The 17859-nt window shown below is 54.8% G+C and overlaps 1 protein-coding gene across 1 annotated transcript; it reads left to right on the forward strand.

Annotated features, from left to right (window-relative positions):
* The first annotated feature begins 924 nt into the window (after positions 1–924).
* On the forward strand, positions 925–16018 carry LOC108865165 (zinc finger matrin-type protein 3-like). The gene is made up of 8 exons (XM_029113168.1): positions 925–988; positions 5245–5458; positions 8648–8847; positions 12561–12680; positions 13289–13509; positions 13732–13919; positions 14477–14686; positions 15808–16018. The coding sequence occupies exons 1-8, from the start codon at positions 925–927 to the stop codon at positions 16016–16018; spliced, it is 1428 nt and encodes a 475-aa protein (XP_028969001.1).
* Positions 16019–17859: the final 1841 nt, after the last annotated feature.

Here is a 17859-nt window from a genome sequence, read left to right on the forward strand (position 1 = left end):
TTCGACGACGTGGTAAATGCGCTCATGTTAGCTCGTTTGCTCATTTGTACGCTAGCGCCCATGCGTAGGACTAGTCGATGGACGTAGGAGGGTCGGAACATCAGAAAAATGCTGGAACGGTCGTTGTTGTCTCCGCCAATGCCGCCCCGGGACCGCAGATTAATCGCTTTGCGCGACTGCCCGTCCGCTCATTCGTTCGCTTGCTTGCTCCCTGCGAAGCAATATCGAGATTTTTCTGATCCCGTTCGGTGCTGACGCTTGCAATTGAATACGTCACCCAGCGCACTCACTCGCTTGCTCAACCCTTCGTCCAATCTCCTATTCAGTCGGTCTCAAGCCGGCCACTCTCAGTCAGTGATTCGACCGGTCGGCCCGCTCGTCCGTCCGTCAGTTAGTCAGCCTGCCGGCCTGCCTGCCACTCACTTGTGAGCCATTCACCCGCATCCTCACGCAAAGCCCGACAGCCAAATCGTCGCCTAACATGAACTGCAATGGCGCAATATCGGTATATTGCTCGTTGACAAGGAGCTGGAACGCCGCCGTCCTTACAAATAAACTCTTGAATTTATTATCACAGAAAATTAATTGATCTTCACCAAGTGACCTCGATTATACTTTCGATCGATTCGAGTCGATTTCCGAAGGTTGAAGCACACACCGAATCCCGGTCAAGCCGTATCGAAAGGGGCTTGCGATCGAAAGAGCGCGGGTCGGCGAGCGGAATACCCGTGCTCTGCGAAAGATCTCTCGTGGAATCCGATTCCGCGGGAGAAGGCGGCGCTGACTGCCTCAGCGAGCCCGGTCCCGGGTTCCGATGTCCGATAGGATTCGGAAACAGATAAGTCCTGCGTGGCCAAGCATCATACATAGGGAGCGCGTTGGTCAAGAGATTCTCCTCGCGCGAATGATGTGCGCCTCTCCAATATGTTACTGTGCAAGTCGCCGGGTCTTCGCGCGATATCCGAACGCGTGGAAAAAGCGATCGTCTGTGAGCCAGATTGCTCGAAATCCCGATGTTGCCATGGAGCGGTTTAGCGACTCTTGGTGTTGGATAGGGAATTCTAAAGACTTGTGCCCTGCTGGCCGACGGATGACAATATTGCCGGATTCCGTGACGGTCGCATTGATGGCGCAGTTATTCACGACGGCATTGTCGACCTCTGGCATTGCTCCGTGATATCGATTCCAGAACCACCGGGGAGAACGTCGCGCTATGGCAGAATGGCGGGGATAACACTTATTTGTTTGAGCAGAGAATTGAGAGTCTCGTGTGTAGCAGCAACGGCAGCAGCTGAAGGCAGCTGCGAAAGGCGTTGATCATTGATTCGTTCGCGAGCTTTCCGATCGAGCTCACCGTGAAGCTTGTCCTTCAGTCGAACACAGCGCGAAACTCCAAACAACGGACTGTGGAAACGTCAATCCCACAGCAGGCCGCAGAAAACTTGCCAGAGGCGGGTTCGCACCTCTGTGATTCTGCTGGGCTGTGACACGCGATTCAAATCCAATGAATGCGCGGAACTTTTGGCCTTGCAATATAACGCGTAAGCCACCAATCAAATGCGGGAGGGAAGGAGAGCTTTTCAAAACTCCCAACACGTAGCGGAAGACAGGGGAACACGCGAGAGGGGAAACCGAGCGGGAAGAACAAGGGGAGGAGCGCAATAAACGAAGGAGCTTGCTGAGCAGCGTCGAGCGCAGGAGGGGTCTGGAAAACTAGAGAGCGTCCGCTAGGAGTTGGGGAGTGTACCGCGGAGAGCTCCTTCAGAGACTTCATTGCGGTTGGGAAACTTCAGCGGAGCTACAGCCGCTTGATTAGGTCCTCCGCTCCGCTCATCAGCCTGAGGGGAGTCCAGACCGAGACTTCGTTCATATTTCACGTCTCTCGCGTTTCTTCCTTTTTATTTTGCGAACTTCCCGATTTCCCCGGTGGCTCGCTCCAGCCCGCTCGTAGCATGCTGTCGACGCATGCGGCGCCGAAATTGAGACGTGAAAATCACCGAATTCCGCGAAACGTCTTCCATTCGAAGGAAAGGGGGAAACGGGACGAATCAAGTCGAAACGCCCCAAAAGTCAGTATTCTCGACCCTGCCGCGAACGCATCCCTCAGCCATCCGGCGCTGACGTAGCAAGTTCCCTCCGGCCGCCCGGACTGATCCGGGAAGTCGGAGCCGGTCATCAACGAAATTCGCCGGCGAGAGAGGATGAGCCGGAGCCGAGCGACGTCGGAGAAAGTTGACTTCTTTAGCGCGTTTTCGCCGAGACCGTCGGCGTCGTCGGGATAAGTCGACACACGGACTCCGCTCCAGAAGTGTCGCACCTGAGCGGCGTGCCCAGGGCAAACAAAGTTTCCTACTGCGGCTGTTTCCGCTCGCCGTGGAGGCTCCGCAGCCTATGACGACCATGCAATGAAACGCGTCCGCTACAAAACCCACCGAGTCCCTTGCTCGAGCCTAACTATCCCGTATAACAAGCGTCGCGAGAAAGCCACCGTGCGAAGACGACTTCAGGAAGAACGGGACGAAGAAGGAAGGCTCATCCTCTTCCCCAAGGCGAACGTGCATCGAGCTGCAATTTACAGCACGGTCTCCGAGCCCCGTGTCGTTTCCTTTTTCGCGTTCGGTTTCCTCGTCCCCATTCTGTTCCCTCGTCCTTCTCCCGTTTCCCCGGTCATGGAGGGGTCGAACAGGACGAGGAGGCCGGGGAGCGAGGAGAGAACCCCTTTCGTCGGGAGACAAGTGTCTGCCGTGAGGCCAAAGCATCAAATTGTCGGAACGCCCCCGCGGGGAACGCAACCGAACGCCCCTCGCCGGCTCGGAGGACAATGAGCAGAGGGGGGTGAGAACATGTCCTTGTTCGCCTTCCAGAGCAGCTCGGATGTGTTGCTGGCGCCCGATGGGCCGCCGCTATCTCTTCAAGGCTATCTCTATTGCCAGCGTTATCGTTAGCTGCTTTTACATAGCTCGGGCGTGGATACGTGTCTTGCGGAACGCTCACTTTTATGATCCGCTATCTCCGAGCGGGCGCGAAGAAAAATAATGACGAATCCGAAGACTCGACAACAGATTGCCATAGGAAACTCGCGGAACGCGAGAGCTCCCGCGTCTTCGTCCAATCAGGAAAGTCCGGGCTTCTTTCCTCGAGAACCTGACGTTATCGTCGCTACACCTCCTGCACAGTAGCTACCTTGCTTTTTTGACGCTGCCCTTACAGTCAGGAGACCATTGTCATTGTCGTCGTTGTTGATGTCGCGGCGTTCCCACGGCTCGCAACCATGCGGATGTCTTTATTCTCCTTTCGGCCGTATTTGCCTTGCGACGACGTAGCGCTCCTCCCCGTTCTCCTATCTGACTGCTGGCGTCTTACGTACGGTGTCGCAATATCCATAAACAAACGCCGTCCTGCGTTCTTAGCCCGCTGCGCGGATACCTTCGGGTTGGCGCTCCCCGCGTACTTGCACCATGCCAGTCGAGGAGGTTTCCAGACTGTCACTTGCAAGGCGACGGTTTGGTCGACCATGGCTAGCTGCGACGATATGGGAAGGAAGAGTCTGCCCGAACCCATATACGTACATAAGTACTCCTGAAGAATGTCAGTCCCGAACACTCACCAGTCCTAATTAGCTGGGATAGCCTCTGCATGTACGCAGCGTTCCTCAGATCCGGATACGATCTCTCAGGAGCATGTGTTGCAGCCTGGAATCGTGCGTGAATATTTCGCTGGAAAATTCCAGGTGAATCTGCGAAAAGTTTCCGGGAAAATTTTCCCCAAAAACTCGAAATTGAATTATCCCTTGGAAAAATCAAGGCTGCTCTGACGAAAAAGATCCGAGGATTTCAAGGAGTCGCATACCTCAGTTTCTCTGAGACTCGACTCGACAACAATAGAGTCATCCGCTTTTCGTCGAGTCTTGAAAGAAGAGTCAAGTCGTTCGAACGCACTCGTCCCCGTGGAGACGGAGCGACGAGCTTCAGCAAGAGAGATAGACACCTCGTTGAGCGCAACGAATGAGCGCAGGCAGTGATTGGCGAATAAGCGACAATGCACCGTTCTCTGCGCCGTGCGACGTATAATAGGCGCTCGGAAAACTCCTCTCCCGCTATTCCCGTGTGCAGCACCCTCGCCGATTACAACCTGTCAGATATCTGGAGGTGCTCATAACTGGATGTGCCGGGCAGTCGGGAAAGAACTTTTGAGTCTGTTGTCGAGGGGCGTTACTGCAGAAGGGGTCTCGGAGGGGAGTGAGGGCAGGACATCATTCTCACTTTGTGGCATTGTTTCCATTGGTCGTGTTGACGTTGTCGCTCCTGACAGCGCGGTAGCCCTTGTCGTTGCTACTGTCATCGCTGTTGTTGTACTTGTTGTGTTTTCTCCTGCCGAAGTCATCAACGTCGCAGTCGAGGTCGCTTTTGGCCGCCAAGGTCTTTCACAGGATTCTTCTTTTCCTCGAAGCTCAACAAAGAAAGAATGCGGTAGTCTCCGATCCCGGTGCCATCCTTCCGAGAATCCAAGGCTTCGGAGGTCTTTTCTCTACTTTTTCCCCTGCAGATATTCCCTCGCAGGACGTAGCTGCCGATGCTGAATCGTGCATAGTTCCCCCGGCGACGGCATATCCGAGCCGCGTTATTGTCCTTACGGGATCGACATCCAAGTTTTATTCGAGCTCCCTGTGTGTACAGTTCACGAAGAAACAGACGATGCGCAGAACAACAACCGACGGCTCCGACAATAAAAAACAAGCCCGCTTCGTTCCTTAGCGCTGCCATCGCCCGATCGAGAATCCAGCAACCAGCAGCGGGCGAGTCCCCAGACGGGCGCAATCACGAACGAGGATGCGCCCGCTGGTCTTTTGTTTCGCCGCGCGGACGCTGCAACTCTGATAGCCACTTGATATCTCTTCCGAGAGGAGAGAGGGACGTTCCGTACTTTACGATGAACAAACCTCCTCTGGCGCGGCGGGAACTTTTCCCTCATTCACTCCTGGCATGCTCGTTTCGAGTCACTTCCCAGAGGAACTCCGCGAACGCTGAAGAATGAGGAGATTCATTGCCGGAACGTTTTTTGTTTTACGTCGAATCAGTACTTCGAGTGGCAAGCAGTCGCAGCGGCGACTTGCGATGAAATATCGACACTCTCAGAATCGACAGATCCGTCAGAGGAACGTTTTTTCCCGCGCTGCCACGTCGGCCTGCTCCCCCAAGTTCAGTCGTTTCGTGTTGACTAACAGCGTTTTCTTTTCCTCCGCAGGTTTTCCGAGTCCGGCTTCTGCTGCGGCGATGTGGCGGACGCCCATGGCCACGGCGTTGCCCTTCGGTACGTTTCCGCCGCTGTTGGCATCTCCAGCGCCATGTGCCCAGCTTCTGGCTGCGCAAGTCGCTGCGGCGGCCGCCGCGGCCGCACCCCCGGTCTTCAGGAGGAATACTTTACCGAACCAGGCCGGCAACAGATTCCGCGCTGAAAGGTCAGTCGGAGCGTCAATCAATCTTTTCATCTCAATTCAGCTCTGCTCCATGATAGCGCAGTGAAGCGCTAGGGCATTCGATAGTTTCGAGGCTCGGATTCTTGGGAGATAGCGAGAGGAGAGCTAGAAAGTATATCGGGAGGAGGGAGAAAGCTGTTTCCCGCTTCCTGTGCCGTCCTCCGGGGGTTTCGCACGCGGGTTGCCGCTTCTATCAGATACATCTGCGTTTCTCGTCTTGCGATCACCGCCACATGCTTCGGAACATCGCTTAGAAATTCTCTGTAACGTCGGCGGTCGTTCGATAGAGAGTGCACCGCCGACAAGAGTTGGACGCAGGCGATGTTCTACGCACTCCTGCTGATATCGTGGGCTTGCTCTCCTTCGTGCCCCCGGTCCGACCCTGGATCGTGCCTCCGCCGTTAGCTTGCTTCTTCCTGCGCGGTCGGAGGAGCATCAACGAGGGTCTACTTGAGGCTGGCGCCAGCGAGTCCATTGAGTGCTCGCAAAACCTTCCTCCGATGGCGGCGCTACTGCTGATACGTCATACCCGGCGACAGGGGCTGGATGCCGCGATCACAAGTCATTCACAATGCGAGCTTCCCACGTTCACGTAACTCTCTCTCGCGGACGGCTTGTCGAAGAGAACGCTGCTCGCGCATTCCGGATGACTCGACGAACAGGGACGCGCGGATTCCATTCAGTGCGCAGCCTGTTTGCTTTTGCAGCTGCAATCGCCGCTCAGGCCTATTCCTTGCTTTTATGGCCTGGTCATTTATCAAACGATGCTCGCTCCGCGCTTTCTGCCTCCTTGCGTGGCGAGGACACCGAGGCTTCTGGGAAAACGGCTCATGTTTCATTTTCCTGCCGCAGGAGTCCACTCTGCTCAATTTCAGTCCCGATCTCGGTTTTCTCTTCGACGTAGCGGCGCCGGCAGCGAACAGGTCGGGACCGAGGATCCGGCCGTGGAACCGCGGCGGACAGACTCCACTGTTCGAGCTACTTGACAATTAGTCTACCGGAATTCGATTTAGTCGCACGTAGCTCCGACTCCCCGAGCATTCCCCGGATCCGGGCCGAGATCCAATACGAGGACGGACACGCATCGGTCCCTCAGAATACCCTCGCACTAGAATACACAGTTCGCGGGTACACAATCACTTGTTCACTTTGCGAGAACAAACCAGCGATTGCGTCGGATGAAATCTGCTCGACTCGCCGACGGGGTCCGCTGCCGCGCTCGCCAATCGCGTATTCATAGAGCATTCAATCTAGTTAGCCGGAGTCATGTTTACATTTTCTCCAGGCCAAAAAGCGGAATAATTGATTTGGAAAGCCCGCGAAGCGATTCGAGCTCGGTCCGGAATGACTTGAGCGACTCCCTTGCGCGGCCCCGAGGAATCAGGTTTCGGGATCTCTTGAGCGAGAGCGAATCCGACAGAATGGATCAGATTGACGAGTCCGCTCCGGAAATCTCTGGCCGAGAAGCTTGTGGGGTCGTCCCCGAGGTGGACGAGAGCGGCCGAGCGATCGGTACTGTTTGTGTCAAAGCTCAGATGACGGTGGACACAGAGTTCGGACGGCCTTCCGGTGGACGTCATGGGACAGCTGTTCCGACATGTGGAACATAGTCAAGACGGAGATCGATGTCAAAACAGAGCAAGCTCTAGTCCGGGTGCTCACCGTTGTCAGACAGGCAATCCCCGGGAGAATTTGCGGAGCTCCGTCGACGTTCGGGAGGCTCAAGAAATTCCTCGCTCGCAATTCCAATTGTGGGATCGGGACGTTTATGTCGCTTCGACATATATGTCGAACGCCTCGTCCCTATGACGCGCAGATTTTCATATTGCAACGAGTTCTGGTCGATTCCATGAACCGCCAGCGAGCGAATGATCGGATCGACAAGCGACTGACGATCCTCATTCTCGAATGTTTGCACTGATATGGGCCGCCATGGGGACCCTCAGACGAACACAGATACCAATGGCTCCTCATAGACTGCGCTCAGAATCGAGCGCACCTGCGTTTGTCGCCAAGTACGATCCCATGCACGGGCAGCGCATCGCATCCCGATGGCGAAGTGCTCGGAGACTAAGAAAGTGCGAGATGCTTGCCGAGCGAGGAGGAAGGTGCATAACTGATGAAAGTGTTGAAGCCCTCTGACCCACGATACGGCTCGGTGGAACGGCTCTGCCATCATTATTATTCGCTAGCTCGCGTTCGGGGCTCTAGCCGAGAACAATTCCCGCGGTTTCCCACATTCTCGATGGACTGTTCGGTCCGCTGACCGGCGGCTCCAGAGCGATCTCTCAGACACTACGGAGCAAGCAAGCGAGCTCAGATGGGAGAAACTTACTCGAAAGCAGTGGGAAATGCCCCTGGATGAAGTCGAAAGAAAATACGAAAGCTCCAGACTCCGCCGATCTATTACCGTGGGCTTCTGAGAGGGGATGCTGTGCTGTGTCGACGTTGAAGTCTACAGCGAGCGGCATCTCTATGAGGCAAGCGACGAGTCTCTGCTGCGATGGGAAAAGTCGGCTATTCGAGTCAGCCCTTTTCACGCTTTTGTGTGGCGTACCGCTCCGGATTGGTCCTCCTCTTCTCTCACAGATATTTTTGGCTGATGCGCCCTGCGCAATTTGTTTTCGCTCTCCCTCAGACAGCGGTTGTCATTTCAACTTCGGCTAGAAGCCTCTTCAACTACTCCTTTTGAGCCGATACGGCTGCTGCGTCGTCACCAACCTGGAAGTCCTCGAGAAAACGATTTGCTTGAGCCTCCCGAAAGGGGTGTTTGTCAGAGTCGATTGCGGGAGTTGTTTGCTTGCGTCCTACGGCTTCGGCGGACGACCTTCTCGTCTGGACGAGCGTTCGACGATCCCGAGTCCTTCCGGGGACAGCTTCCGATCGTACGTAAACTTCCAGAACCGAACGCTCACCCCATCGGATCCTTGGCAGCTCCCGCCGATGATTTATGATTATCATCATTTATTACCCCAGTTGATTCCCCGGACCTCGCTGATCAGTTCTCCGGAGATTCCACGGATCGTCTGTTCCTCGCTCACAAGTCCATCTGACCTCGATCCGATCAGCTGATCGTCTCTTACGCCGGGACGCTTCAGAAACCAGCGATAATGAATTAATAAATTGATGGATGACCGTTCTAAAGAATTATTCCCTTCTCTCCGACCGCAGATGGACTCCATATTCAACGTCGTCCCCAAAAAGTGCTAAGCCGGCAACTCCGTCTCCGGCTTCGTCGGCGACACCGCCACAAGAGCTTTTCGAGGCCTCCGTCGTCGACGTTGAAGATCTCCTCGCGGATTCCGCAACTCAACTGGAACCATCAAAACCACCGACACCCTCCGACCCTCAGGCTTCGAACGCTGGCAACGGTGAGTCGAGATACAGCTACCTACTCCTTGACGCATTCGATGGGAAGACGTATTCGTAAACGTAGATTCTGTCGCTCAGATGTTTGCCCACGAAGTGCGTCACCCGACGAAAAACATCTCGAGATCGATGGGGGCTTCACTGTGCAACCGATTGGGTGATTTGAAAGACTTCGGCGACAGTCGCTGATCGCTAATATTATGATGAGGATAATTATAAGTGGGAGAACGGATCGCTAGAGATATTCTCGAAACCGGCTGAGTCCGGAGCAGGACTGAGGAGAATAAGGAAAGCTCGCCTCGGTGATCCTCGATGGAGCAAAGCACAACTCGGCTTGGTTGTCTCGAGGCCGCATTCTATTTCCCTGAGAGGGTTTCGGCCACGGTGTCGCCGTCCGCCGCATGTCGGCACCGAGGGAACCGCCGCCGCCGCTACCGTTACACCTTGCTATCTTCTTTGCATCCGAGAGGGAAAAAAACTCCTCTTACCCTAATGTGTGGTTCGGCGTTCGTTGGAGATAAAACAACCGGCTACAGCGGACAGTAATACCGGAGCTAGTTCCTCCGGATTGCCCAAGGGATAACGAATTCGGTTGAGAGGACGCCCGACTAGGAGACCCAAGGCTAATTGTGTGTTCCACAAAAACCGACAGACCGCCAAATGAACTTAACCCAATCCCCAGCGAGCGTCCGTCCGTCATTCGCTCCCAACGCCAACGCTCGACACGCTACTCCCTACTGCGTAAAACGTGGTTGTTGCTCTATCAAATTGAGAAGTGTCTCCTCAGAAGGGGAAACAATCCACCGTGAGCTCCTCGACCTCTCCTAGGAATCTCCGGGACGAGTATTCTCACACGGTCGTCTCGTGCGCTCGCGTGCGTGAAGTGCTCGCACGCGAACGTTTGAAGTTCTTTCTGTTCTGCTTCTTGTTCTCGAGCGGAAGGCCCTCCTTACCCCTACGGCCTGTCAAGCTCGCCTGTTTCACTGCGCGCAGACGGAAATGGCATACCGTAGGTAATTTCGTTATGCGCTCTACAAAGCAGCAAACCTCACCAGGCCGAGCCGACCGCCGACGACGACGGAACGAGTGCTGGATCTGACTGCAACTCGCACTGCACAGACCTAGCGAGCGAGGGGAAAACGAGCCAATGTCCTGTTTAATCAAGCAAACGAGCCTCCTTGGAAAAGAAGATGAATGATCACCGTCGGACCCGGTCGGGGGGTCCGCTGACGAGACCCCCGCCCTGTGAGGGCGAATAGGGTCCAGTAGATCGATCTGTGTGTGAAGCGCTCGATCGGTCGCTCCATTGTGGAGTGCCGGATGAATTCGAAGAATTCCTAACTAAGACGTTTCGGAACACCCAAGAGTGATATGGATTGAGCATTGGACTCGCCATTCTGGCACGAACGTTCCTTCCGAGGATCTCGTTCCGGCGGCGCGGCGTTTTGTTGAAATCGCCCCTACGTCTAAACGGGCCGAGGCTCGGCCTCTCGAGGTCGATTCGAAAGACTTTCCCGCGCACGCGTATTCGGGCTCTTCATGCGTTTGGACGCCGCGCTCGACCGATCTCAGCGAATGAATTCCATCGCTCTCCGGGTGGCGTTGGGTTTCTTCCAGCGGAAAACTGGAAGCCCGTGGGCGTCCCTGATCCCCGATGCAGGAGGAGTTTATGCCTCGTGATCCGGCTCAACGTTGGCTCTCCTCCCGATTTCGATGCTCAGCCTCCGGTAGCTGTGTAGCACCAGCAGTTCTCCGCCAGAGATGCGGATGAATTCCTTGGAGGTTTACAGAGAGGCTCTGTCATCTTTGACGCCCTGTCGTTCGAGTACCCAAGAACAGCTGTGAGCCCCCACCGCAGCTGTGGTGGAAAAACTCCTCGTTGCCGCTGGACGAGGCGGTAATCAGATCAAGAACAGCTCCTCTTCGCTCTACACGCGGGCTCACTGGATGCTTCTCTTATCCGTCTCCTACTCTGCCTGACTGGCTGCGTAGTTGCAACCTCTGTGTGTGCCGTAGTTATTCCCCGAGACGTCCTTCGTCGATCCCGGAGTTCCTTCCGGGGACGCCTGGTCATGCCGCCGCATGACGGAAGAACCGTGGCGCCAGCGACGGCGGCGGTGAAATCTTCAGCCTTTTGGCGTGATGGATTGATTACAAAATGTTGGCGGCTTAATCCGTCTCACGATGTCACTGTCGGCGCGCGAGCGAAGGGATGAGGGGAGCGAAAGGCCGTCTGGAATGAGAGCAAAACCATCACGGCTCAGAGCCCCGGGCGTTTGACGCACCGTCGCATAGGAGCCTTTCCCTCCCTGAGGACGAATTCTAAATTCGGCTGGTCTCTGTGATTCCGGAGCACTTGATCTCTGAGCTACGGAAGCCCCCGAGCACGAAAACTGTACTCTCAATAATAACGTGAACGACGTTGCGCAGACCGAGGGAGTCTTCGTGAGAATGCCTCGCGCGTGTTTTTAATAGCCATCGAATCCATGATTGGATTTGTGTGTACCCTGGCCGCGGGCAAAGTGTAGATGTCTCTTCCGAGTCACATCGGTCTGTCAGGAGCGGTTGGCGGCGCTACTAATGAACACCGGAGATAGTCGACGCGAACCGTACGAGTAGAAATCGTTGAACTATTTCGACGTTACCGTCCCTCTGAACGAGCGCGCGGCCCGCACTTGTTCATTCTTCGGGGGAATTTATCGGTATCAAGAGACGGAAGCGAGTATTGTTAGCTGTCATTGAATCCTTTCCTCGTAATGGAATCGCCCCCAGTCCATATTCCGCTTCGACTCTAAAAAAACAATGGGCTCGCGGAGGTCGTATCGACTTGGTTATCGCCGCAATCCCGCACAGTCAGCGGATCACAAGCCTAATGAGCAATCCATCACAGGGCTGACATCCGTGACTCCATCCGAAGCTCCATCGGTCGGGTGGCCGGTGGCTTGTTTGAATTCCAGTTCAGTCAGAGAGCCCTCGCAATAAAGAGCTCCGCAGCTTCGAAACGTCGGGCGAGCTTGAGGAATCGTCTTAGACTCGAGCCGACGTCCTATGTCGCCGGAAGCAGACTCGGCCCGTCAATTGGTAAATTTGTGCGTGACGTAGTCTATTCTGGCCATGTTGCCTCGTTTCCAGAATGGCCACCATGGGGATAATAGAAGTTAGCGATTAGTGGGTGGGAAGAGCTTACTCGGATATTGCGTGGACAACGAGAATAGATCCACGGCCTTGTCACCGAGGGAAGGAAGACTCTTCATAGTAACGTGTAGCCGCGGCCGATAGTCGCAAAATCATAATTACCTAATGCCAAGAACAGTTCAAGTACACCGACCGATACCGAGAGCGTCTGGGTACAGACTTATGGGCATGCCCCGTCAATGCGGACGTAGGTATGCCCAAATGTGGATTCGTGTTTTTCGGGCCGATTCGAGCTCTTTGCATTCGCTCTCGTCCCTCAAATCGGCACGGAGGGCCGAAACACATCGCTCGGTAGAGAGTAGACGCTCCCGGGACAGGAGCTTGTCTCTTTCGCATGGGTGCCACGTCAAACGCAACACGTCTGGAGAACGCCGGCAATAACCGATTCCGCTCCAGAAGTTCCTCTGCACCTCTGTCGCCCGAAATGGAATCAGTATCCCTAATACCGGTTGACAATTCGAGGTCTGACGTTGCTTGTGAGACGTGTACTGAAATCACGTTCCGTTCTCATCCATTACAGATGCCTCATTGAGTCCCCAGTCTCCATCTTCGGAGAAAGCTCCACCGTTGGCACCGTCACCCTCTGGAGGTGCCTCATCGCCTCTCAGCGAAGGACAACAGACTTCCGGCTCAATTTCAGGTCAGTGCGAGATCGCTCAGGACTGTTTTCGATCGCGCGTCTCCAAGCTTCATTCCACGGCTCGCGCGGCAACGTCGACGGGGGATGTATTCTCCTATATTGCAGCGACTATATTCACTTCCCGAATGTTCGCTGTCTACGATCCCTCGATCTCTCGAAGTACTTGCTCGCGGTGCATCTGTGACCGTCAATCGATCCTATCATCCCTCGTTTAGCCCCGTCGTAGAATTTCCCGCATCATATCGGAGAGATCGGGAAGATAAAGAACCGGGCGGAATCGAAATCCGTTTCGAGCTCCCTCATGATTTTTCTAGACACGATCGGGTGCCCGTCGGTTCTCTCAACCTTACCCTTCCCCGGAGTCCCCGACGGGGTCTCCTAATTCTAAGGCTCGCTGGGAAGGGTGCTGAATGCGATGAAACGGCGGAGACCATCCGATTTCCCCACTCGGGGGTTCGACGAAATGGTTTTATTGTTCCGTCGTCCCTCACTCGTCTAGTGGGAGACGTACGATTCTCGGCCGGGGGACAGGGGGGGGGGGCACCCTATCGAGTTTTAGCGCAGGAGATGCTTCGTCGACTTGGTTTCAACGTCGGATTCGATTTCAGGCACTTGTGGATTGACCGACCCGTGCGCTCGGATACCATCTCTGAGTGACTTGATGCAGCCGTTGTACTGCAAAGTCTGCGACGCAAAGCTCAACGGGAGACTGCAAGCCTCCGCGCACTACGACGGGAAGAGTCACCATAGGCGATTGAGACAGTACCTGGAGAAAGCAGGTCGTGCCACCGATCTCCAAAAGCTCAAGGAGCTCCATCAGCAGAAAAAGGTCGGGATCTCAGCTCTCCTATTCCCCGACGGGTCCTCTCCCATCCCGGCTATCAATGAATTTCGCTTTGCTCCCTCGAAAGCAAGCTGACGGAGTCTCAGCTTAAGATTGCCCATAGGTTTAATCCTGCGCTCTTCAGTTGAGCATTGATCTTTGGAGCTTCCCCCTTCTCCTCTGTTGTCGAATCATTACTCACTCGAGCGTCTGTTACATCTCCCGCAGCTCGAGAAGAAGACTTCGGGCAGTGACAAGTTGGAGGAAAGTTTTTGCAAACTCTGCGACGTGGCCTTCACATCCGACGTTCAGGCCAAACAACATTACGCCGGGAGAAATCACCAGCGAAGGCTCCGAGGAGAGCCGCCCCTGCCCAAAGGATTCTACAATCCCGTCACCGGAAAATGGCAGAGACAGTACGTTACGGTTTCCTTAGATTAGCTTCTTTAGACGCCTTTCGGCGGGAATTTTTCCCCGTCCTCGTCCGGATTCTCCGAGTTCTATCCAGAAGAGCCGAACTCAGCGCTCGGCAGTCGCGCTCAGTCAGCATTCCGACCGAGCGATAGGAAGGGGGAAAATTCAATTCCGCATCGTCTCGAGTGGAAGGAACGTTTTCGCTCCGTCCTATCTCGTTTGAAAATTTTCATGCTTCCTCGGTTCGAGGGTGTTGATTTCGACTCTTCGTAGAGATTCGCTCGGATTCCCCCCCCCCCCTCGGCACTGTAGTAGGTAGCCACCTCTCACTTTATCGTCACTGGATGGAACATGCGGCTGTCGAATAAGCGGCTCTTCGTCCCTTTCCAATCCCTCTTCTTACGAGATCGTCCGCCGACAGTAGACACAGAGCCCGGTCGCGTGCGTGGGTTCACTCACTCGTTCACGCGCTCGTACGCCCTCTCGTCCGTCCGCCCGTCCGTTCGTGGCGTTCGTCTAACGGGATGACTAATGAATAAAACCACAACATTTTCCACAGACCTCCGACCGGCTTACCGTTGAAAGTGGCGACGAGCTCCGCAGGTCTGAGTGCCGGACTCGGTCATGTAGCAGCATCATCAGCGTTGTTGGGCGCGACGGCACCCCTGCCCGCAGCCCTCTTCCCTCCACCGTTGCAATTCTATTGCGAAGCTTGCAATATTGCGGTGGCAAACCAGCAACAGATGACCGCCCACCTCTCCAGCCCAGTGTGAGTCATTTTAACTTCTTCCAAAAGCAGCAAGCCGCTAGTCCTGTGCTTGCTGGAAAAACCAAAGTCGACCCCGGAGTTCGGACACCGCGAGCTCTCGGAGCTGATCCGGGTCTATTCTGGACAGTTTTCCGACCGATTCCGGGTGAGCTTGCGAGTGTATATCTCTGTGAGATTAGCCTGAAATCCCGTCCTGGGCGGGCTGTCGTCACGCAACTAGCTCCGAGATGCGTTGATATGGTCTTGCGGAGGATCGCCGCGAGAGTTTTCCGGTGGAAAAATTCAAGTGGGCTCCTCTGGAGGGAAATTCCAGAATCGTCCCGGATAAAGCTCCCGCACACAAAGATTTGGAGGGCCCTCTCGAGGAATATACAGAGGCTTCCGCTCCGCACGACCCGACGTCGAGCGCGCCGACAAAGCTCGTCGTTCCACAGTGATAGCAGGTGCTTCCGATTCGAAACCGTCTCTACAGCGGAAACTCTGACGGAGGTCTGATCACGAACTCTGGAGGCTTACAGTCCGAGCTCTGGTTCGGCTTCTAGCAGCCGGTCCGGATGTTCTGAATCCCTTCAATTATCGACTTCCTATTTCATCCGAGTGCAGACCATGCCGGCAGTTTATGTCGACGACGTCCGGAAACATCGAATAAATTCTCATCGTTGCAGAGCAGGGCTCCGGAACCTATCGACGTTCTCTGCAGAGCTTCAATCTTATCTGTCTCCGAGATAAAGCAGAAAATAGTTGGAACCAGCTGAGAGATCGGGGAGCAAGTCTCGGACGGGAAGCGGGTCGTTCCCGCGCTCTATGGGAGATCCTGCGATCAGCGGAATGCAAATTCCTAAAGGGGTTCCCCGTCAGAGAAGGGGTACAGCTGCGAAAATCGTACGATTCCTTCATCTGACAGAAAGCTCCGTTTTACTCTGAGAGCGCATTTCGGTGAACAACCGGAAGCCAGATGAGTTCCAGAGCGCTCCTCATTCGCGTCGGGATGAAACCGGCTTGGATCAGCAAGAGATATCTACGTATAGAACGTCGGCCTTGGGCCGACGACGTAATAGTATAGGTGCCGGGTCCATGAAAAGTCGCTCATCACTATGAAGTCTTTGTCTTCTATTTCTCAGGCACAAGGCGCGCATGAACGACGCCGCGCTCCTCGCTCCTCTGTTGGCAGCTGCGGCGGCCGCGTGCCGTCCTGCAGACGGAGGCATCATGCTTTCCCTTCATCCAGGCGGTCCACACACGCCCCTGATGTTCAACCCGCTCAACCCTCAGTACCTCCATGCTACGATGACGGCAGCTGCTGCCCCGTGTGGCACGCTGCCCGAACTATAGAGTCACCAACAAGGTAAGAACAATGCGCGCTTCAAGCGGTCGGTGGCTGGTCCTATAAAGTGACTCTCGTTCATTTCAACCTCGCTCCCGCAAAGGTTCTCTCGTAATTCACCCGAAGCTCTTTTGTCTCTGCACGTTTTCCTCGCCCTCCGGTTCCCGAAAGTTCCTGTGTGTTCCTCGGCGTTGTTTTTCCTTGTACTTTGCCGTTTGGCCGACGAAATTGCCTCTCGCCAACAGACTGGTAACCGAAAAACTTTCTGAGCGGATCGCCGAGCCTTGGAACAGAGCTCCATATTGTACCCATGTCAACACGACTTGTTTCCGGTGGAGTAGGTACATCGGATCGCGAATCCTCAACTCCCGGGAGCGTTCCATTAATCGATCGATCAGAAAATATCGGTGCTCTCCATCAGAGCGGAAATTCCAACTGTGGCATTTCGGACTCTCGCGGCTGCCCGTAGCCTCCCCACATCGAGCTGACGTTGTTTGGGGGTGTTCAGGGGTCACAGAGAAAAAATTACGACCTCCGTCATGGGAGAATATTCCTGTTTCTGAAAGCTTTCCTCTCGCCGCATGCCCTGGATAGGCTGATCGGGAGACGGATGCTCACAGGAACATGTTTCCTCCGCCCCGATGCATAGCGGGTCGACTAATTCGCTTTTTTCTATCACCGGGAGTCCTATCCTGTTCACGGTAATGAAACGGTACCGCCGGCATCGCTATCCGCGGGACATCCACAGAAATTTTGCTCCCAGATGGACGCTGGATACACATTCATGCGAGAGCGAGGGGGAATATCTGCTCCGCGGTTGATCGATCCCCGCGTTTTTAGAACGTCCTCGTATTTTCATTATCAGTTTCAGACGAGTCACCAGGAATTCAAATGATCGCAACTAACTCCCGATCCGCCTGGTTTTAGGAGGGACCATTCTGTGAGTTCCCTCGATCTGACTCCATCTGTGCGTGGACGGCAGGAGCATATGAAGCTTCCCATTGGGAAAAATGAGGCGCTTCCCGATGCTGCCTGGGTCATAAGGGGGGTGGGGGGTTTCTGAAGCGGCTCAGCCTCTCTCCTGTGCCATCGAGGTCATTCCCTCAACCCTTGGACGAAATGGTCTGGAATGATCCCCTTCGTTTCTGACTCCTCTCTGGAAAATCACGATTCAAAGCTGCGTATATTATTTTGCCCCCCCTCTAGTCAAGAAATCTCTTCTGCGTGGAGTGGCCCCGACCGCTCACCGTGGACGCTTCGATTCCCTAATTTAGAGAGCACGGACCCACGTAATGTGTTTGCACAGCCAACAGCCGAGAGATTGATATAATCTCGTTCAAAGGTCGGAACGAGCCAGTGCAGTGAAGCTGCACTTCAGCCACTTCTAGTGGTTCATAGGCTCTCGTCGGCCATAGCTCTGCCTCTCATCAGGTCTCTCGATTATCTTCCAGGACGTCGACGACGGATGCGTCCTACATCAAGACCGCGAGCGAGGAGAGCAACTCTTGAGACGAGCATGTCGAAAATCGAATGCAGAGGGATCGTGTGATACAGCATGCCACTAATCTCCGACGGATCAGTCTATTCGAGAAAGCCCGAGATAAAATAAGGACCGATACTAGAACAATGACCGAGACGATTTCCCTATGGATTTGAGCTCCGAGAAAGAGGTCATGCGGGAGAGAAGAGGAGGCACGGGCTCATCTCATCGCCAAGAGCGCAGAAGAGGTCGCGGCCGTGACGGAAAAACGGAATGGCCGAGCGAGCGTTAGACCGCCGTTGCACTCGTGTTCATGATGTCCACCGCGGGAGAACAGCTGCTTCATATTGGTTTCTCGGTGTTGGTTAT

The sequence above is a fragment of the Galendromus occidentalis genome, unplaced genomic scaffold, assembly GCF_000255335.2.
Source record: "Galendromus occidentalis unplaced genomic scaffold, Mocc_1.1 scf7180000076381, whole genome shotgun sequence".
Classification (NCBI taxonomy): Eukaryota; Metazoa; Arthropoda; class Arachnida; order Mesostigmata; family Phytoseiidae; genus Galendromus; species Galendromus occidentalis.

What these genes read in the sequence shown, in the direction of transcription:
- LOC108865165 (XM_029113168.1), top strand. Translation starts at nt 925, where the DNA reads ATGTTACTGTGCAAGTCGCCGGGTCTTCGCGCGATATCCGAACGCGTG. An exon ending in GGCTTCGAACGCTGGCAACG is followed by an intron (nt 8,848 to 12,560) that starts GTGAGTCGAGAT and finishes CATCCATTACAG; the next exon opens with ATGCCTCATTGAGTCCCCAG. An exon ending in GACTTCCGGCTCAATTTCAG is followed by an intron (nt 12,681 to 13,288) that starts GTCAGTGCGAGA and finishes ATTCGATTTCAG; the next exon opens with GCACTTGTGGATTGACCGAC.